Below are 22,771 nucleotides of genomic sequence, written 5' to 3'. Positions count from 1 at the left end.
TGTGAACTCTCTCTTTCAGGCACATTTCTCCAGATTTAGTGAACAAATGAATAGGTACATACATTGCGTTACACATTAAAATATCCAACACTCAAACCACCCCTTGCAACAGGAATGAAGGCGGACTGGAAGAAATTGCAATGCTAGCTCGACGTTGGCTGTGCATCACTCAAAGAATCTACCAGTAATTTTGCAGAGCTTCATCTTTTGTCTTTTAGGACAACTCCGCGGATAATGTTGACCAAAGCGGTTCCGGTTGAGAAATAAAAGACAAGGTTCGCGAAATTCGTACAAGGGCACAGTGTCCTTAAGGCTCCCTATGGGTCTGCAGCGAACCCGGTGGATTATGGATACAGATTGGGAACTTCGAGACAAGGTGTTACTAACTCTGGATGACAGTAAGACCAAAATAGATGTAGGCGAGATTCTGCTTCGCTGTCACGCAACGGCTGCGTAGAACAGTCGCGGTCAATCTGGTGCGCGTGGTTACATACAGAATGAGCTTTTCCTTTGTACCGACAGTTCTTTGACCACAGTGGGGTGGTCACGCAATCTCCGTTTTTGTACGAAAGATTGTTTAGTCACAGCAGATTACAACTGACTCGAACAGAATATATTTATATTATACAGGTTATATCAGATAATCAAAGATTAAATATATACGCCTTTCCGATTCCATGGTCTGAAAACCACGAATTTAGTATTTTCGAGAATTGTCAACAACGCAGACAAACAGACTCAAGGGAAAACCAACACAACAAGTTATATTTCTGCTAATTTTCAACGTTTATTTTCACATCTTTTATAAAACTATTAATGATTCATATTACAATAGTCAAAACGCGTTTCCTTGAAAATAACGTTTCAAGTCTCTTTAGAGCGGGCTCAAAGTCAGTTCCGAGTGTAATCCTGAAAATGTTTCCACATAATCAGCTGTTGTAAAGCCATTTGCTTAGAAGCATTTGCGGTGAACAATGGAGGGGCCAGATTCATCGTATTCCTGCTTGGAGATCCACATCTGTTGGAAGGTGGACAGAGAGGCCAAGATTGATCCTCCAATCCATACAGAGTATTTTCGCTCGGGAGGAGCAATAATCTTGATTTTCATTGTGGGTGGAGCCAGGGCAGTGATTTCTTTCTGCATTCTATCAGCAATTCCTGGGAACATGGTGGAGCCACCAGAGAGCACAGTGTTAGCGTACAAGTCCTTACGGATGTCAACATCACACTTCATGATCGAGTTGTAAGTGGTCTCATGGATACCAGCAGATTCCATTCCAAGGAAGGATGGCTGGAACATGGCCTCTGGAGCACGGAATCTCTCGTTTCCGATGGTGATAACCTGTCCATCAGGAAGTTCATAGCTCTTCTCCAAGCTGGAGCTTGAGGCAGCAGTCTGCATTTCCTGTTCGAAGTCAAGGGCGACATAGTTGAGCTTTTCCTTGATGTCACGCACAATTTCACGCTCGGCGGTTGTGGTGAAAGAATATCCACGCTCTGTCAAGATTTTCATCAAGTAGTCGGTCAAGTCCCTGCCAGCCAAGTCAAGACGAAGGATGGCGTGGGGAAGAGCGTATCCTTCATAGATGGGTACAGTGTGGCTTACACCATCGCCGCTGTCAAAAACAATGCCAGTTGTTCGACCAGAAGCGTACAGCGAAAGTACAGCTTGGATGGCGACGTACATGGCTGGTGAATTGAAGGTCTCAAACATGATCTGAAAAGGAAGAGAGGCCGCAATTTACTTAACATTTCTTGAAAGTGGGAGCTCCGATAATATAAACGTTATTCTAAAAGTCTTTTCACATCCGCTCGAAGTACATCAACTCGAAATTTTACATGATACGAGATTCTTCTTGATGATAAAGGAACACTTGTGTTCCTTTCAGTTCTGTGCTAATTTCCGGTAATTAAGCCCATGTATGCAGAGATCCAAATTTACGTCAAACAATACTGTTGTTTTCTTAAAATAATATTTACTCAAATATCGCAATAAAAAGGATACGCTCTCTACAGCTCACATAAAAACAATTTTTGGGTGCAGGTTCACAATTTTTTGATCAAAACGATCATCGTTTGGAATAGGAGGTTCTGTTCGTAGTCAAAATATTCCGAGGAAATAAAACCTACAGAGTACTGATAGTCCAACAATACTCCCACGTCACGTTTTCGAACTTCTAATGGTGTGATTTTCAACCTGACCAATCACAAAACAACATGACCAAATAAGGCAACACATCGTTCCCTGTTAAGAGGTCCCGGTGGACAAATAATTTGCTCGATTAACCAAAAAACTTTTCATATTTTGAACGATATTTTAAGCAGATTTCGCCTTCTTTGTCTCTACAGCATACTACTAGCTTTCGACTGGCGCTGTAGCCAAATTGTTACTGTTATGTGGCAACTTTCCGCGTGCCTTCCTCTGTAAGAGGTTAGGCAATTTGAACCTTTCAAATTCCGTGGTCGAGAGACAGCCCAGATGAAATATTGATCAAGCGTTTAAATGCAATCTCATTAACATATAGCTCTGAAACCGTTGCAGAAAACATGATTTTTAAGCTTGCGCACAAAATTCTGAACGTTAACATACGTCGTCAAAGAAACAAATTTCTGTTCACTCCGGCCGCATTTACTCAGCACTAAAATTATGCAGACCAAATAAAATGAGCAGTTGCCGGCCGAGCTCGAAAACGCCGAATGTAAATAGTTACATTACAATGTTCCCTCATGCGGTGATTATTTCTACATTTTTCGCAAACGAATATTACCTGAGTCATCTTCTCTCTGTTGGCTTTGGGGTTCAATGGAGCCTCGGTCAACAAAACTGGGTGTTCCTCTGGGGCAACCCTAAGTTCGTTGTAGAAGGTGTGATGCCAGATCTAAAATTTAACAAAAACCATCAGTAATTTGTCAATTTTTTACACGAAATAAATTTGGAAACCTTACCTTTTCCATATCGTCCCAGTTTGTAACAATTCCGTGTTCGATTGGATATTTCAAGGTAAGAATACCTCGCTTACTCTGGGCTTCATCGCCGACATAGGAGTCTTTCTGTCCCATACCAACCATCACACCCTGATGTCTTGGGCGACCGACGATGGAAGGGAAAACAGCCCTGGGAGCATCATCTCCAGCAAAACCAGCTTTGCACATACCAGAGCCATTGTCCACGACCAAAGCAGCAACGTCCTCGTCGGCCATTTCTAGAAGGTAACTTTAAAAGTGCGGAACAAGATGAGATTACAACTGACTGCGAGCACAACTCCCGTCGAAAAGTAACTCGTCAGGAGCCTCACAGCATTATATATACAGCAAAACTCGTGCAAGCTTCTGATTGGCTAGGCTGATAAGCATGTTCATCCCGCTGATGACGCTCACTTGATGATGTTTATTCAAGGAATCCATGCGGAAAAGTGAAATATTTGCATGTTTACAAGCAAACTTGCCCAAATTTGTCGCTTTTAAAGAATAAAATCGCTCATGATGCGGATCTGACGCGCAAAATTTCGCCATATTTTCATAAAATATTGAAATTTTCGCACGTGTAATGTGGGAATACTGTATGAAGCGTTCCGTTTATTTTTACCTAATATGGGCATAATTTTGAGCAAGGACTCAGGCTTTGCGTCGGTGACCGCCCTCACTGGCCCTCGAGAATTCTCCGGTCACGCACAACAAAAAATATGTTTTCCTGAGCGTAGAGAGCATAATGGTTGAGAGTCTGCGATTTGGATCGAAAAATTGTTGATCTTTATTCATTCACATCGTGGAAAATTATCTTACACTTCCATTTTACATGTGACCAATGTTTTCATTCTCTCTACATCGCCCAGCAGACGGACGAGAGGAACACAACATGATTCCTCAGTCAGAAACCACCTTGATCCATTAATAACTTCTCACAACAACTTACCAGAAGATGTTTAAAAATGAGTAGAGAGAATTACCCGTCAACCAGTCACAGATCCACAGGAAGTTTAAATATTCGTTTGGTTTCGTATCACGATCTTATTTCCGTTCACAGGAAAATCCAGCAATTTTTTGTTCCAATTTTTTTTGCTCAGTGAATAATTTTAGATTTCTTGCATAACCGGCTTCGCCTTGAGGAAATTATTAGAATGTCCTTGAATGGCGCTCAGTCAAAACAGTTCAAAACCAACACAATTTAAAAAAACCATTTAAGGTAATCGAAAGTAAAACGAAAACATGCCTCTGTCTGATCGATTGCGTGATCTGGAAACTACTTCGAATTCCGCTTTATCAAGAATCAATAAAATTTTCCTTGGAGCGTAAACTCACTGCAATCGACATTTCTAAAATTTCTAAGCAAGGAACTCTCTTTTATTCATAGGAAGGAATAATAGATTAATAATGAAAAAATTATTTCACCACAAAAATGCATCGACTTACGGGGATAAATCAGTCAAAAACCGAAAAAAACCGATCCAACGTTCGATAAATCAAGCGAACAAGACGGGTAAGTTTGAGAATATTGGAACAAGGAAGGGAGGAGTTTGGGAACTGAGGAACGGCGGAAGAGGGAGCAGCGGATAAGGAAAAACAAAGGGCGCACGTGATGTTCGAGAAAAGAGAAGAAAAGTAGAACGTGACTGAGACGAGGATGTTTAAGAATATTGGAATGTGGAATAAAAGGATTTGAAAACTGAGGAACGGCGGAAGAGAGAGCGGTGGACAAGGAAACAGAAGGCGTAATAGGAGATTGAGAGAGAGAGGGAAAGAAAACATACCGCATATCCACTAATTCCATTCCCTATAGCGACCAGAAATGAATTATCGAATGAGTGGGGTCGGAAGAATTTTGGGGATCACATGGCTTTTAGGGGGAATCAGTTGTCTCTTACAGAATTAGCCTGCTGAGCAGGCGTAATTTTGGCGAGCGAGTGCTCAGTAATTTCGTAACGAAAATTATGGCCGCCATCTTTAATTTTAATGACAGCGGAAGGCTGGGGAGAGAAATAAATTTGTACCAAGGGGGCGTTCGAAGGTCAAAAGTAGGGAGAGGGGTGAGGGCGGGGAAGTGAAGATTAGTTTCTCCCTTCCCCCTCCCCCTTCCCCCACCGTCCACTTTGATTGCAAATCAAACATGGCTGGTTGGATAAACGATCGCGAGCTTATAACATTAGCTCGCACTAATAAGACGCCTGCACTGCGGACTATTGCAGAATTGAAAGGAGTGGGGGATAACAGAAAAATGGCTGCAATGGGGGGGGATCATCAGAAAACTGCAGAGCCTTACGGGGTCCATTTTGAGGGATCCGGTGAATTTTGTCTTGATGCAACAAAGATGCTCTGCCCGACCTCCCCCTCCCCCCACAGGCGATAAATAATGCCGTCAGGCGCAAGTCCGTAATAATTCCCAATGCTAAATCCAACGGTAGAAAAGGAAACACGAATGAAAGCAGTTAATTTTCTAAAAATATAAATGAAACCTCTTCTAATGAATATTCTTTCTGATTTGAAAGTAATTGATAAACGATATCATCCAGGAATATTAGGCCCGAAAGTAAAACGATTTTTCTCGTGTCGCTGAAACGTTTGTAAACAGAATTGATTACCCAATGAATAATTACTTTCTGAACTCTTTCCCCTTTTAATTGATTGGTTTCGACATTTTACTCTGGACCATATCATAAAAGTTGGCAAATTTTAATTGTTTCTTCATTTGTTCTTGTTTTCGTTTCCAATACTTCTTATCTGGGATCTGTATTCAATTAAGTGAAGGCTCACTCTCAGAGTTCTGCGCGGCGCCCTGGCCACAACATTTTGTTATTCTGATTTTTTCTTGTGACTCGATCCATGGATGGACTTGTGCGGGAGACTGCTGTTAGTGCACTGAATCAAAGATTTTTAAATTTTAATTATGTGTATATTGCTTTTTTGGGTCTAAAGAGGTTATTGAAGAATCCTCTATCGATACCACTGCTTTCCGCTTTTTGTATTATTTATTTATTTATTTTTTTGAGTTTCTGTGAAATAAGAGGGTCTCCATGGGGTGATTACTTTTACGGCTAACGGTTACAATTTTGGCAAATTTACGGCTAACGGTTAACGTCATTCCATTGTTGTCACAAGAAATTGTTTTTTCAAGGTAAACTTTCTTCATCACTGAACACGGCTATTCGGTTAACCTCAATGAGACCTTCAAATATGCGCAAATATTTACTCCTCAAAAACAGGAAACTGACTCGTTGTAAACAACACGCGCTCACTGAGTCAAGATAAAGTACTTATCTTTTCTTCCAAAAGTTACCAAAAAATCACTGAAAGGGCTCTCGGATTTTCAGTATAAATGACACCTGTCTCCGCCAATAAGCAATCAATAATCGTGCCCCGATCGTAAAAAAATAGTAGACACTGATGGTACTCGTTCGTTTTAACGTATCTTTTATCTACGAGGCAAGAATGTGTAATTCTTTTTCACAGATTATGGGATGACATACTTTTTTCCTCCGCCCAAGATTTGTGCCTTTTCCGGCTCACCTCGCGCTGTACTCTATCCTTTCTGTTGAAAGTTCAAAACCCACTCAACGTCTTCCTTGAGTTTTAGTCTTCGAAATTTTGTGTTTTGTCAAGATAATGTCCTCTGGCTAATAAGTTTGTCCTCTTTAATATTGTGTTTACTGTAGATGTTGTGGAAAATTACAATTCATTAAGTACTTGCGGAAGTTAAAGATCACGCACGTAATTTTAAGGAAATTCCAGCGATAATCAGCTTAAATTGTATCAAAGAATTCTGAACGCATTTTTGTCTTGTTACAAAACGTTGAAGCCTAGAGTTCAAATTTAAGAGTAGAAATAATTTCACCTCGTATTAGTGACTTGGCCCGCTGCATTATCAAATATAAGTTACCTATTTCACTTGCGCCAGTTATTGCGTCCTACTATATGTGCAAGTTTTCATCGATATCGCACGAAAGTTGAGTTGGCTTATAAGCGTTCGTTAGTTTGATATTTATACGTAACCAAGACTGACATGAAAGCGCAGCTCTGTGCGCTGGGGTTTCAAATGTCTTTTCCATAAGCGGCTGCCGATGGTGTAATGGGAAGCTATGCCTTAAGGCGAATCCAAACACAAAACCTGCTCGCAGGCTTAACAGAAGGTAGTCAGAGGTCCTCATTACAGGCGATGGTGGACCGCCGGTAACCACGGCTATTATTTAAAACTCTGAGCTCCATTTAATATATCCTTACTGCACTTCACTTATTAGAACTTTCAAGAGGCTGTTGAAGAATTTATTGCCAATATTTAGGGATGAAGAAAAGAGAATTTCATTTTCGACTGAGTGAAGACTTAACGAAATTCTGTGTGTCACTCGGTGAATATAGTTGTATTTGTGATCTTATGATCAATTTTTTTTATAATTAACTTGCCAAGATAATCTGAGACCTCTATAAGGCAGACTCAGCCCTATCTCAATCGATCAACACTTAAAGTTCCGATTTTACAATTTAATACCTCTGGTCAAACTGACCTTTACTTAGCAGTAGACATTTCTCTTGAGTAGCCTGCTGAACCGGTGTGATTTTTTTTGCGTTTTCAGGCGAACGGAAGATTGCGCTTAACTCACATTTCACGCTCGCCTTGCGCATGCCTCTGCAGATTCTTGAACAGGTTTCATAACTGAATGTAAATTTTTTATGTTAGGAAAACTGTGCGGTTACAAAAGCAAGTGAAATTTACGATTTTAAATGTTATTAAGTGGAATGGAGCCAGATTTGTTTATATGCTATGGCGTTTTGCATGAAGAACACCAAATTTTTTAAGCGAATCAAGCCTACTTTGTCTTCAATCGCATTGGGCCACAATCCAAAAATGTCTTCTTAATCATTCGACATAGTAGGAAACAGGTGACAACTCCTTAGCTCCAGGCCCGACGCAAACATTCCAGATTCCAACTGAGGAAGACTTTCTTTTAACAATGAAGGGTATGCTGAGTGTTTAAATACGAGCAAGGCTTAATGCACTAAGCTGCTGTCGCAGTGGTAGAAGAGAGATCATCAAAGCTGAGGGTGTGGTCGGTATAGTGCGAGCGTCCATGGGGGTAAGTACTTAATATGTTCTGGTGACCTTATGGACGATTAATGACGAGGCCACTATAGTGTTCATGAAGAGTTTCTACAAACATTTGACCAAAGGAAAGAGTGCAAGTGAAGCTCTTAACCCAGCCATGAAATATATGAGAAAATGCAACGCGTTTAGTGAAATCAAGTACTGGGCTGCCTTTGTACTCCTTGGAGATAACGTCCCATTTGAATTTGGGGCACACGAGCCGATTTCTTAAATTGTAAGTGAAATATTGCGATGGGTATAAGACTTTCCAAAAAGGGTCATAGAAGAGTAAATTATTTTGATTCAGTTCTTTCCAGTTAAGTAAATACTCGTTTGAAAAAGCCTCCTTTCAGACTTAAATTTAAGCCAAAATAAATTTGCCGATAGTTACATCACCATACATGTCGAAATTTTGTCCAAGAGTAACAATAACGAAAACGATAACGATGATGATGTTGGCGAGCACACCTCAATTCACTTTCTTTTTTAATTGTTTTGCTCTAAAGGAGCTTTTCTTGTCTCATACCCAGATCACGTTCGCGTTTGGAGGCACGGCCGCTCGGCCCTGGAAGCCTTGGTATAGGACTGGTGCCCTTGTTAGAAACTGCAGCGAGCGGCTACCAAATGAAGAAAGAAATTAACCTTGAATCAGGAGAAAGTGTTCTTTTAAATATTAAAACGAAGCTGTTTTTGACCAAGAATTGATCGTATGAGCGCTGCGATTCTCGTAGCAGTTTTAGTATAGAAAGAAACGGCCACCAATGGAAGTCACTTTTCTTTCTGATTTTCTGATAAACGATTCATTGACAAAAATTTAATGGTAATGCTCTTTATTGCATCTCAAAGTTTTCTGCCTGTGTCTTGATTCTCCTGTTTCTAGTGTTCAAAATAATAGACTACGTTGATGTTATCGAAATTGCTTTAAAATTACTGATAGAATATGATACGAACGAATACTACAATTCAATTGATTTTTCTCTCCTTTTCAGTGAAAAGCTGAGTTGGAAAAACCCTGCATAAAAACTTACTTTATGCGTAAGGTTGACTGGAATATGGCAGCGAAAAAACAAAATCCGTTATAAATACTACTCAACGTATTTGAACTTGTGTGTTAAGTTTCGTCTTTTGTTCTATTTCCTTGTACCTGTAGCTTGCTTTTACGAAACGAATTTAATTTTTTCTACTTACTCTGCGTATGTCTTGATGTGCGATTATTTCTCTAATCAATTTTCTCGTTTCCGTTAGTGAATCCCAACGCTCTATCTTTTAATTTGTTAGAATCCTGAATAACTCTCGACACTAAATTGAAAATTGTTTTATTTCTTAGATTTAATGGAGATCTATTTCCTTCCTGATTCTTTGACTGCGTTGTCGAACGTTTTCTGCATCGGAATTTTCATTCTCTTGTTGTTACTCGAGGCCTAAATCCTTCGCAAGCTGGGCGGCAGCAATGGGGTGATAAAAGGCACGATTTTCCTGGAATGTTGTCACAGCCAACACCTTCGACTCTTCCTTTGCATATAACTCCCTGGAGAGCAAATTAAGAAAACTGAGTTGAATACGAAAACAAGAAAAAACCTAACAAAACGTTGACACATTTTGACATATCAAAGTAATTAAAATAACGTTTAAAACAAATAAATCCTGTTGCAAAAACTAGGAACGTAAAGCAGGTATTTTTCTTACTTGTACAAGGGCCTGATATACTTCATCCTCCCTTGGATGGTGATGAAGGTCACTGTCTGTGGGTACCGATCTTGCCACACTCCTCTTACACAAAGACGGAGCCACCTTAAAAAAATGAAAGAAACAAAGTTAAACAACTTCACTAGTTTTTGGACAAAATTTCAACACAGTCATCAATTATTTCAGGCCTAATTTTTTTTTTCTCTCTCTTGCTCTTCTAGTAAGAAATGAACATCTCACCTGAATTTGATCTCAGAGTTTCTTGACGACGTAAAATCGTACAATTCATCCATTTTCTTCAAATGCGATAGGGCCAACGGGGGATTGTCAGTTGTCTGTTAAAATTAAATATATTAAGTAAATCTTTATATATTCAAGCCCTTGCAGCTTGTGCGTTTGTACCCACCCTTATTCTGCAATAGCACATATTTCATTTATTGGAATTTTCGTACAGTGAAGCACGCGAGTGAACTTTTATCGTGTTTGGTAAATCTCTCCACAAACATGAGGCAAATATCAAGCAGAAAAGTGATGAGAATAAAGACAAATATCAATTAGGGGGTTACTAGTTGATCCATTACCAAATTCTCTGTACTTACATCGCAAGAGTTGTATGGCAGACAGTAAGGAGAATTACCAAAGAGATCTTAGGAGTGAAAGGGTTTACTAACTTACAAGTAATTGTATGTCAGGTAGAATTAAGAATAGTGAATTAGTTTTGTGTTTCTTCACCTTATCCACTAGTTGAGCCAAAAATTCCACAACTTGAGGCGGTGAAAAATCTTTGATATCATCAGGAGAAAATGAACCCAGTTCAGACTCAGTGGCCTGGGAAAACAAAATAATGAATGAAAAATGAATAAAAGCACTTGCAAAATATGTTACTTTACTATTGGATCTTGTATCTCTTTTCGTTTGAGTATTGTATAACCAAATCCCAAATCATCACAACAGCCAAACATAACAAGGGAAAATTATGATGAGCCAACGAGAACTTGAAGCAAAAACGCGCAAACAGCCTAAAGCGCGGGTAAATTGTGTAAATTGGGTAATTTAGTGTTAACAACTGAGTTGAAAACGTAAATTAGCCACTGTAAAAGGTAAAAAAGCTGACGTTTCGAGCGTTAGCCCTTCGTCAGAGCGATAGTCGAAGGGCTAACGCTCGAAACGTCAGCTTTTTTACCTTTTACGGTGGCTAATTTACGTTTTCAACTCAATTGTTAACACTACATTACCTGTTATACTCTCCCACCGACGTAGCACCATAGTTTCTTTAGAAACTTACCCCCTTTTGAATTGGGTGTCAGATCAAGATATAAACTTCTACCAGATAAGTTTGAGTTTTCTCATTACCTGCTTGCTGGAAAATGTATGGATATTATAGGGAGAAGTTACTTGTTAATCACTTCTGGGAGTCAAAGGGTTAATCAAAGTTGCAGCCTCTTTGTATAGCAGTTGCACATGAAGTCAAGGCAAATTAAATGAACCTACCAGTCGATCATATTAACGGGTGGCAATCCCGGTTTATGGAGCCAAGCTTCCCAATCAACCTGCTTCAGAATGTCTTTCTGCAATGGTTAAAACAATGGTTGTTAAGATAGAGGTCAGATGAATGGCAATAGACCTCTTAAGCTTGCATGTTTTGTTTACCCATTCCAGGTCTCAATGGAATTCCCAACTTCACCTTTCTTTAATCGTCCACACATATGCACGTACATGAGAACAAATTTAAAAGAAACAGTCATCTAGAGTATTATCACATGACCTGAAATGGGCGAACAAAACATACAAGCTTAAGATGTTTATTTCAATAGTTTTGGGCACCACATCATGAAAGAAAACAGGCAGGGAAACCAGGTAAAGTGTCATCTGAATCGACCCTTTCCCTCCCAGAGGTGACCACAGAAGAATTACTTTTTACAATTTCGAGCCAATTTTTTGCATGAAAGTAACAAGAAGAAGGAGATGTATTGACTATAGAACAGCCTACCAATTCTCAGCTCTAAAATGATAAAAAATATATCGGACAGTTTGGAAAATTGATAGTTTGGTCCTAGGACTGGAAGGCTTACTCACAGTACTCCTGGTTGTTTCATAAGTAATACAAAGTCCAGGATAATCTTCAGTGAGCAACGGGAGTCATTTTCTAGAAATTTTTTAACTTTCTGTTGGGGCCTCAGGGAGAGGGAGAGGGAGAGGGAGAGGGGTGCTTGTGTCAAATATTGCTGGGCAGTATTATAAACCCCATCTTTGTCACTTTTGGACCAACAAAAGAACTCTCCAACTGCAAATCTAATAAATACAATCCCAATATATTCAATCCAGTCATGAAAATGTGACTACATCCAGCTAAACATTCCCATTAACCTCCTTCTAGCAAGTACCCCACCCCACTCCATCCTGGGTTCTAGAGGTGTGTACTACAAGATAGTTGAATGTTCTCTTCTACCTTGTCATGAAAATATTCCTCCAAGAAATGTTTCCAATCTTTTGTATTGACTGTCTTGAACTTAAAGTGTTCCAAGTATTTCTTGAGAAATGGTTCAAACACCTCTGAAACATCACATTTTATGTTAAATAGCATAATGTCATAATAATATATTATGTTGATATTGAAAAGCTTGCAGAAAATCTATCTGACTATCTCTATCTTAGCCCATTACTTTTCCTGGGGCATAGGCCATCAACAACAGTCTGTCAGAGACCTCTGTCTTGGACCATTTGTGGGAAAGGGAGACAAAGGTTGGCCCTTCATGTTAATTTTTTTACATTCATTTGAAGTTGCTTCAAAGATACCACATTTAGGGATGTTGCTTTCATTTTTTAATTCAAAGATGGTAGGCAACCTTTTTTCCTTGGTTTGCATTTATTTTTCAAGACGTAGCTCATGAATAAAACAAGATAATTTGGTTTAACAACTGATACTGTAATTTGGCCACTGTAAAGAGTTTCTGAAGCTATCATCACAAAACAGTTCTACTCATTTAATTATGATCTGCAACTCTGAAGCACTTTTGGAAATGACCCAATATTTAAGCTAAGCTTTTTGCACATAGCCTTTTCACTAGGGTGTAAGTATTTAACTAGCCGTAAAGACAACTCAGAGAGATGCCATTGCACCGACAATTCTAACAAACTTATAAATAAAAAATTAAAAATAGTAATAATTATTGATGACATTGTGGCTAAAATTGTGGTTGGCAGTCATCACCATCATCATTGTCATGATCATCATCATTGTTAATATCAATCTCATCAATGGTAGTCAATTGTCATCATCAAAATTTGATGAAAAAAAAAATCCAAACTTGACATTTTTTAAAAATTTCTTAACATTCAGAGTGCTCACTCATTCAAAGATTCATTCATTCAAAAAAAGGGTTATTGCTGTCATACTGTTAGTGTACAGGTATGTTACATCACATGTTCTAACCAGGTCCTCCAAGGATCCTTTCCAAGTAGTACAAGAAGCAAGACCCTTTTTCATAGGGCACACTAGAGAATGAATCATCAGGGTCTGTGTCTTTCAGTTCCACCACCAACTTAGTCAAAGGACTGTTCTCTGGGAACTGCTTGAGCTGAAAACAGTTTTTCAAATTAGTCTTAATAAATGAATGAGGTCTGCGCCCAGTGTCTAGTTTTAAAAACTGTTTGAAAATGGATTGGCTCCAAGTTTTTGTATTGCAACTACTTTCACTTTTTCCTGCTGACTTGCCCACATCCTTTTGTTGTCATCAGTTGTCCATTGCCACTCTTAACTCTTTAACTCCCATGAGTGACCAAGACAGAATTTCTCCTTACAGTATCAATACAATATCAACCAGATAAGTGATGAGAATAAAAAATTATATATTTGGGGATAATTAGTTGATCCAATACTAAATTCTCTGAACTAACATTATAAGAATTGTCTGGTTGACAGTTAAGAGAATTACAAATTTCATCTGAGAGTTAAAGGGTTAACCACAACAAAAACAGCAATGTTCAACAAAAATTGCTTCATTTTACCACTAACAATGCTCTCAAAAGTTGTATTGTCCAGTGATTTTTATAGATGTATTCCTAATTATAGCAGAGCTTGCAAAGCATAGCCCCATAATTATACAAAATAGTAGTAACCCATCAAGCTGAAAAAATTTGGATGTACGACCATATGGCTGTACGAACGTATGACCAAACAAGGTGCTACTTTTAACATGCGTGATCAATTGTACTGCGGGCATGCCAAGACCACGGCTTTGTTCAGTAGTCCAGTGGTCAGTGCACTGGGCTCCAAGTGGGACAACCTGGGTTCTAGTGCTGGCCGGGGCAAGGCATTGTGCCCTTGAGACATGCGGGAAAAAAAATGCGAGCTCTGCTTTTAGGCTTGGCTAAATCTATATATTAAATCCTACAAACAGGATCCTCTATGACTGTTAAGGATCATGTTGGATCACACAGGATTCTCTACGATCTAAAAGCATGCAATAATGGATTTGTACTAAGGAACCTTAGGTATAATTGCTCTAAATATCTAATCAAATAATGATTTTGTAATAGAAAAAACTTAGTTGGGTAGAAAAGATTAAAAGAGTGTAGAGTAGACCTTACTTGATCTTTTAAAGTTTTCCATCCTCCTGTTGACCAAAGTAGGAAACAAGAATTTATCCCCAATACAAAATTAATTTAAAGTAAATATTTAGGAACACACTTAAACCCCAGCCGGTGACAATTTGGAGGTTGAATGTTTGACCCATTAACTCCTAAGATCTGATTATTAAATTCTCCTCTCTAGCTGCTACACATTTCCTTGTAAATTAGTTATGAGAATTTGGTGTTAACTCTGGATAACAGCTTTCAACAGATAAATTTGAGTATTCTCATTACCTATTTGCTGGAAAATGTACGAAATTGTGAAATAATATGGGGAGACATAATGGATGTTACTCACTTCTGGGAGTTGAATTCTAAATTAATTGAGCAAGTTAATTAACTGTCTATTGGCCAGAAAAATAAATTAATAGTAAGGTAGTTTCAAAATTGAAAAAAAAAATTATTAAAACATAAAGCATGAGGACAGATTAAAATCAGTAAAAACGAGTGAGTTTTTTTAGAATTATCAACTGAATTGATAATGTAAAATTGGCCACTGCAAAGAGTTTCAAAGCTGATGTTCTGAGAGTTAGCCCTACGTCAGAGCTAAGGCAAGGGCTGAGGATTGAAAAGTCTCAGTTTTGAAGCTCTTTTCTGTGGGCAATTCACATTTAGCAACTCAGTTCATAATACTAAATTACATCCTAAGCTTACCTATGTAAGCAAAATCCACCATCTTCTCTCCCTTCCTTCGTCCCAGGATTTTACGCTCAAGAAAAACTGTATATCCTTCATTTAACCTACAACAAGGTTTCCGAAAAAAGTTTACCTTTGATCAATAAACTGGGCAAACAGAAATAAACTTGCTTCACACTTAGACTGATCAATCAAAATAAAGGTTCTCCTTCCACAACTAAACAGAAGGGAGGAAGGGGGGTGTAGGAATTGAGTCATATTTCTCCCATAAAGTACCTACAGAAAAGCACAAAACTGCTAAGGAGAATCTGGATTTTTATATCAGGTCAAAATTAAAGAGTCATTAAAGGAATGGTTCAAGATCTAAGTAAAATATAAACCTCTACTGACAGTCAAAATTTTACAGACTATTTTTGCAAACCTTAAAAGAGTAATAAGTCTTGGTTCAATGTTTATCGCTAATTTGCCAATTGAAAACTTACCATTGAAGTATATATTGTACTCCAATGATTGGTTAGAAAAACTGTGCCAATTGTGTAATATATTTAAAAAGATAACAACTATGTAACTGCAACTCAATAAATATAAATTATTAAAAATATTGTACCAAAAATGTTCCCAGTTCCTGTTTGTGATGAGATTTCCGGTCCAGCTGTGAGAAATCTCATGGGCTACCACCTGAATAGTTACACAACAGTATCAATTTAGCTCAGGGTATGTAACTGACCAACAGAGTTTAAGAAAAGTTTTTTTCTCTTAATGCCCAAATAGTGGTATTGGAGATGATGACTTTAAAAGTCAAAGGAAGAAATGAAAAGGGGAAGAAAGGAAGGAGAAAGGGAGAGATGCAAGGAGAAAGAAAAGGATGAGGGAAGAGGGAAAAAGGGAAGGGGTAATGGGGAGGAAGAGAGGGAGGGGAGAGAGAGGGAATGGGGAGGAAGAGAGGGAGGGGAGAGAGGGGGAATGGGGAGGAAGAAAGGGAGGGAAAAGAGGGGGAATGGGGAGGAAGAGAGGGAGGGAAAAGAGGGGGAATGGGGAGGAAGAGAGGGAGGGAAAAGAGGGGAATGGGGAGGAAGAGAGGGAGGGAAAAGAGGGGGAATGGGGAGGAAGAGAGGGAGGGGAGAGAGATGGAGGGAAAAGAAAGAGAGAGGGAATTAGGGAGGAGAGGATGAACAGGTGTTTTGATGTGAAATAACAACAGGTAAGACACTAGACATGGGGCTTGGGATAAAAAACACTAATCTGTTCTCTATCATTTACCCTTGTCAAGCATTTCATTCATGGCCATCATTGTTTCAGGGAGAAGTAAAACTACAGTAAAATATTAGGACAAATTAGCCATTACTTACATCAGTCAAAGGTCTGCCTCCCTAAAAAATAATAAAAAAAATTGTATTGTGATCCACAATGCCCATGCAACAGATACAATTAGTTTCTTTTTTTAAAAAATGGCTCTTCCATTTCAGGAAAGTAACTTTTGAAATTTTTGTATGACTTCCACAGCCCCCTTAACTTCCATATCTGTGTTTATTGGATGTCAGTACCCACCCCTGGTCCAACCAGCAGTGTTGGTGTCACAAATGTCAGACATGGATTTTCCATTCCACCATATGGAAAGGAAGGAGGCAGAATCAGGAGGTCATAGGGTCCCCAAACATAGTCAAATGTCAGATCCTCAGCAATTGAGAGCTGTTCCTCGACCTGCCAATATGAGAAATCCAAGAATCAGACAAAACAGCTTAAAAGCAAAACATATACTTTAGGTAACAATTTATACCTGCTTTATGATTTAGAAGTCACTCTAGATAACATAGATTATTGTCTTTGAAAATTATTCACTAAAATACTTTGTCTCTAAAAACTTAGCAGGCAAAAATATTTGACCCCAAAGTGAAAGTAGCTTCTAATTTCTCCTTACAACATTACCCCTGAATCACCCATTATGGTCACTAGAATAAAGGAAACTCCTGATTGTTAAACAAATTCTCCTTGTTAGCACCTAAGGAAACATATGGAAAACAGTATAGAGAATATGCATACTGATATAACATGATGTAAAGGCTTTGTTAACCTCTGTCACTCTTTTTTTGCAACAAAAAGTGAACAATGTTTTTTTTTGCAACAAAGCAGCACAAGTGCACCAGAGACAGCTTTTTCCTGACTGGCTCATGTCAACCAATCCAGCCCTAAAAAAACATCAACTTTCACAATGGTCTTATAGGACTGCACTTGTGGGGTGGATGGTTCACATAATAAAACCACCAGTCCATTTTACAGTTGTGCGCTTGGTTGCCAAGCCTTTGAACAGGAGTGAGGCTGAGGGTGACCTTGTTATGATACAAACCTTGCTGCTTTTGAAATGCAAATTAATTTGTTATCATGCTAACTAGATTCCGGTCTCTAACACAACAAGGTCACCTTCAGCCTCACTCCAAATCAAAGGCTTGGCAACTAAGTACACAACTGTAAAATGGCCTATTAACGAATTGCTTATGTTGGACACTCAACTCCTTTATTCACATCTTACCTCTGCAAACTCCCAAGCACTCACTTCTAACATCTCCTTCTCAGTCCATACCCTGGAGCGAGGTCCCACCTCCCTAAAAATTGGCTGAATATTATTAAGTTATTCAAGTCCAAGTAAAAAACTGTCACTCATAAGTTTAGAAACTGCAGCGCCAATCTTTTCAGATGGCTTCAGCATGAGAGGAGGGATAATTCTTGTGTAACACGTGTTCTTATATCTTTGATCATTTTATATAAAACCCTCAAAACTTAAATAGAAAAAAAAACCTTTTTGATAATTGCATGGTGCTAAACTATGGAATGAAATTCCATGCTTTCTGGAAGAGCTACCAGAAAAGTAATTCAAAGTCAACATAAAAATATATACTGTTACATGTAACCCTTTAACTTCCAGAAGTGATTAACAACAAGATTGATAATGTTTTTAGCTGTTGTTTCAATTTTTCTTCTTATCTGACTTACTTGCTAACTAAGATCTAGGGTAAATAATTTAATCAACACACTTGGAAATCTAGCCAGGAAAATTAATTCCTGTAGACTTTGGTGAAATGAACTCAGATTTCCCCATTATCGCAGATAAAAAGAAGCCACTCTCAGCTACTTGTTAATCAAAGACTATTACAATTTTAAAAAATGATGATAATAAAAGATGTTGTTGTTGTATTTGTTGTTGACAAGTTTTTTCTTATGTGACTTACTGGCTAACTAAGGCTCCAACTGCGATAGTGATCAGGTAACTTGGAATAGTCACCTAAGGATGAAAGTAAGTGGTTGTTACTATAATAACTCTGTTGGGCATTGTGGCCCACTTTGCAGGCTTACAAATACAAAGTTTGGTGGGCTTAAATGTATTTTAAATTGAAAGCTTGTCAGCCTCTTACACTGACCTTGTTAGGCTCGTCACACCAGGCAATCATTCCTCAATTATCACTTGATGATTGTGTGATGTGACAAGCTTTACAATGTGTGCTACAATGCTAGTATGCTTGTGTGATTGTTCAGACTTTTTTGTTATAATTTTTTCAGTTCTTATTCCCTCAATGCCCTTCAAAGAGATAAAATAGTAATAATGTTTCTCTTCTTGGACATAAATATGTTTTGGACCCCTCTCAGAGATTATTTAACCCTTTAACTCCTTAGAGTGATTGGCTTCCAAATTCTTCCCACAGTATCACCATTGACTCAAATATTAAGGTCACATTAATAGAGAAATGATCACCAATTTAAGAAACTTCTGATTATCAAACAAATTCTCCCTGTTGGCACTATAAGAAAGGTAAGAGAACATTGTGAACATATGTTCACTACTATTTTTGGAAGTCACAATGTGCAACATAAGAATCATTCTTAATTGATAAAAAGTAGAAATAAAAACTTTTACCTTCTGAGTGAAAGTGTATATTTTTTTTTCAGGATTTTGGGGATCGTCACGACTTCCTGTTCCCTTAGCACTCATGACAGCAACAAGCTCTTTGGGTACAGTTACCTAGTTGAGGAACATATTTCTTTACAAGGCCTTCATCAAACTGCATTTTGACTAAACCTGCATGATGTTCTACATGTTGCATGATCTCCAACAGATCATAAGTAAGAAACAATTAAAATGTATATGCAATCAATTCAGATTATTATATAATAAGTTATTAAATAAGTATTTATTTAATGATACCTCTGCTTGGTAAGGTGTTTTTACACAAGGTGTGTCTTGGCATGGAATAAGACTGCGAGCATGGATAGCCTAAGGGAAATAAATATAAATACTTGTCAATCTAAATGGTAATGTGGTTCAGAACTTCAAACTCAACTTTTTTTAGCTCATAACTTGACAAATGTGTCCCCCATTCTTAACCCTTTCACCACTAGAGGTGATTATTATGTAATTTCTCCCTACAATATCACGTTAAATCGTGCATTAACCCTTTCACTCCCACAAGTGACCAAGACAGAATTTCTCCTTACAATATCAATACAATATCAAGCAGGCAGGTGATGAGAATAGAGAAGAATATCAATCATGGGATTATTAGTTGATCCAATACCAAATTCTCTGAACTAACATCATAAGAATTGTATGGCAGATAGTAAGGAGAATTACTAATCAGATCTTGGGAGTGAAAGGGTTAAGGGAATGAGAATAAAGGAAATGATCTCCAACAAAAGAAGCTCTTCATATTGTTACACAAATTCTCTTTGTCAACACCATAGGGAAATTTATATTACCTAAATGTATAGAGAATATATATACTAATGTTAGTGCAATAAGGGTTAATAAAAGAGGTTTAAATGGTTTCATTTTTTTCCCTGGGAACTAGCTTGATAAGCGTGAATAATTGACTGTTTTGATCGGGGAGATTAATTTTTAACTTACCTGGCACTGGGTGAAAAAATAAGGATACTTCTTCCCAGCAGTCTGTTCAGGGGTCAGGAACTGAGAAGCTGAGGCAGTCTCAGAGGTCTGGTAATTAATCTTAAGGTATAGCTTGGAACCACTATTAAAATGAACAAAAAACTTGAAACTTTTTGATAATTTATACCAAAGGTTTTAAAAATCACTGGGTCACTGGTCATTCTGTTGTGTTCTTGGACAACACACTTTACTCTGACTCACAGTGCCTCTCTTCACCCATAAGTATAAATGAGTAACGGCAAATTGTCAGGGAAGCCTCAAGAAATGCTGGGGGTAACCTTCCGACAGACTGACATCCCATCCAAAGGGGGAGAGGAGGAGAGAAGTAATACTCTTAGTCTATTGAACAGTAAACAAGAAAATGTCTGGCTAGGAGAGGGGAATACTCAACTTGAGTACAAACTAACAAATTAAAATTACTATTGTCTGAGATATCACCTTTTTAAACCATCAGGAAGGTCAATGTTCAGTGGTGTTCCAAATGCCTTATGCTTCTCGCCATAGCTGAAACTCAGGCTCTCTCCATTACTATCTGTAACACTGTGAACTGTCAAGTCTCGCGTATCAAGAACCTTAATAAAAGAATATTATTATTATTGAATGTTTCACTATTACTCATTGAGAAGTTTCCCCAGACTCATGGCACTCAGTTTTGGACTGGCAACACTGTAAATGTTGGTGAACTAAAACTATTTGAAAGCCCTTGTCTCTTTAACCCTTTGTGTGACCAGTACAGCATTTCTCCCTACATTATCAATACAATGTCAAGCAGATAAGTGACGAGAATGTGGAAAAATATCAATTACCCGATTATCAGTTGATCATACACCAAATTCTTTACAATAACATCACAAGAATCATATGGCTGACAATAAGGAGAATAACTGATGAGATCACAGGAGTGAAAGGGTTTAACCTTTCATTCTTGTAAGTCACCAGTGAGTGATTTCTTGTTGGAACATTAACACACTGAAAGGGTTTGAAGTGGTTGGACAGCAGTACAAATCAAGAATTTATCCCTTAACTAGCTGTGTGACGCACTGAGTATGCCACGCAAATGGCATAGTGTGTGCATATGTCACAAACTCAGTATGTCAAAAGATAGAGAGTAACAATCAAATCTTTGGTACTGGAGATTTAAAATAAACTCAAAACAAGTTAAATTTTTGAGAAATAATAAAAAATTCATTTGCTTTAGCACAGGACTTCTCAGTGAAGTTGGCACCTATGGGGTAACAATAGTGTGCATAAAATGATATCCATGAGCACAGTTGATATGGACAAAACAGTGGAGCAAGGATGAGTAATTTTAATTTTTTTCTTTAATATAAATAAATAATTAACTGCAAGCAGTCTCTGAATGACAGTTCTTTGTAATCAGCTTATCTTAGTCAGGCAACAGCATTTTGCTTCAATGTACATGCTTGTAACTTTGTAAGCTCTTACTAGTTTGTAAGAATGGTAAATCTACAAACTGTATGTTGCAACTGGCTAAGTTGATTAATTTATGCACACATCACAAAACTACAGACTATGTAAACTTTTAGTTTGTATGATGACTCCTCCAGTAGCTAATATCAAAATTGAATCACTCTGGCCACTCAAGTCCTGAATATTGGCAGACAGTTAATATTTGCAGCTTAACGTCTTTTTACATGACTGATGCGTCATGACTGCTGCGTCATGAAGAAACCAGCATCGCTGGATATGCAGACAATTGCATTTTAAGATAAAGCGGGAAACGAAATAATTAAAAAGGTTTAGACAAGATAACAAAGCGAACTGGGTGAGGCTGGCCTCAACGGAAACGCCCTACTGATTAAAAACCATTTGATAAATAGATCGCCTCAGGGATTCAGAATCCAAGTGTTGAGAACTGCAAACACTTGCACCTAGAAGCAACACTCTGCATTGCAGTCTGTTTTGCCAATCTAAAGATGGAGAACCCAGACATGATCACGTAATTTGCGCGAAGAGCTTTCCAAACTTATTACTTCCGTCTAAAAAATAAACGTTTGCAATGTATGCCTTAATCTGGTGCATGTTTTGGTAACCTGGCTATAAAGCTTTGGAGCCGATCAGTTGAGAATTCATAGTTTACCAAAAATATTGAAAGGCTCTCGAGTTCATCTGTATTTAACTAAATCTCGTGCCTCCTTAACTTCATTTTATAATGTTCACGCGAATGAAAATGAAATCGAAACTCACCATTTTTTTTACTCCATCCTTTTTCACTTCGAATTCGAGCTGAACGCGACATTCGAGGATCTTTTTATCAATCAAGACATCGACAAACCAGCTTATGTTTGTGCACAGACATTGGTTTGGTCTGGAAAACGAGCAAGGATCGTGGCCAACCGTTTCTGCAGAGTGCTCCATAATCTATAGCTTCCTTCCACAAGATCACACTTCACATGCACGTAAGGCGATTCCCTTAGAATGAAATATCATAAGCTACAACAGATCCAGTATTCCCCAGTACTCCTCGTCTCGCATGATTGGCGCGCGTGGCTTCGTCATTCTACAACACGTTTTCCGACTGGAGGGGCTTTTGTCACGTGCCATGCTTCCAACTCTCACGAACTCCCCATGGGACCGGTCATTATTTATCGCATGAGGAGGGGCTCTTAGAGTAGTTTTGGGAGAGTGGAGGGGAGTAGTCTTTCACGGCTAAGCATTCAGTTACAGTTACACGGTAGGACCTGGGTATGAGATTAGAGGGGATCAGTCGTCGCCAATAGAGGATAAAGGGGACTATAGCAAATTTAACGCCAATAAGGGAAGTTATAAAAATCCTTCAGAGTCTTTTGGGG

General features: G+C 38.3%; 2 protein-coding genes across 2 annotated transcripts; both read right to left on the bottom strand.

Annotated features, from left to right (window-relative positions):
* Nucleotides 1-762: 762 nt before the first annotated feature.
* On the bottom strand, nt 763-3,286 carry LOC131777903 (actin, cytoplasmic-like). The gene is made up of 3 exons (XM_059094267.2): nt 2,947-3,286; nt 2,769-2,879; nt 763-1,717 (listed from the first exon to the last, which is right to left on the bottom strand). Exons 1-3 carry the CDS (start codon nt 3,199-3,201, stop codon nt 953-955), a joined length of 1,131 nt encoding a protein of 376 aa, XP_058950250.1. The 5' UTR covers nt 3,202-3,286; the 3' UTR covers nt 763-952.
* A 5,598-nt stretch (nt 3,287-8,884) lies between these two features.
* On the bottom strand, nt 8,885-22,480 carry LOC131777905 (leukotriene A-4 hydrolase). The gene is made up of 20 exons (XM_066158483.1): nt 22,167-22,480; nt 20,397-20,530; nt 19,920-20,040; nt 19,221-19,289; nt 18,933-19,037; nt 18,250-18,302; nt 17,553-17,625; nt 16,574-16,726; nt 16,375-16,395; nt 15,633-15,703; nt 15,044-15,129; nt 14,348-14,373; nt 13,191-13,335; nt 12,207-12,310; nt 11,249-11,325; nt 11,111-11,117; nt 10,490-10,585; nt 9,998-10,092; nt 9,758-9,862; nt 8,885-9,599 (listed from the first exon to the last, which is right to left on the bottom strand). Exons 1-20 carry the CDS (start codon nt 22,335-22,337, stop codon nt 9,482-9,484), a joined length of 1,830 nt encoding a protein of 609 aa, XP_066014580.1. The 5' UTR covers nt 22,338-22,480; the 3' UTR covers nt 8,885-9,481.
* Between the last annotated feature and the right edge of the window lie 291 nt (nt 22,481-22,771).

Source organism: Pocillopora verrucosa, chromosome 11 (assembly GCF_036669915.1).
Source record: "Pocillopora verrucosa isolate sample1 chromosome 11, ASM3666991v2, whole genome shotgun sequence".
Classification (NCBI taxonomy): Eukaryota; Metazoa; Cnidaria; class Anthozoa; order Scleractinia; family Pocilloporidae; genus Pocillopora; species Pocillopora verrucosa.
Note: the sequence above shows the minus strand (reverse complement) of the source record. Positions and strands in the feature narration are given on the sequence as shown.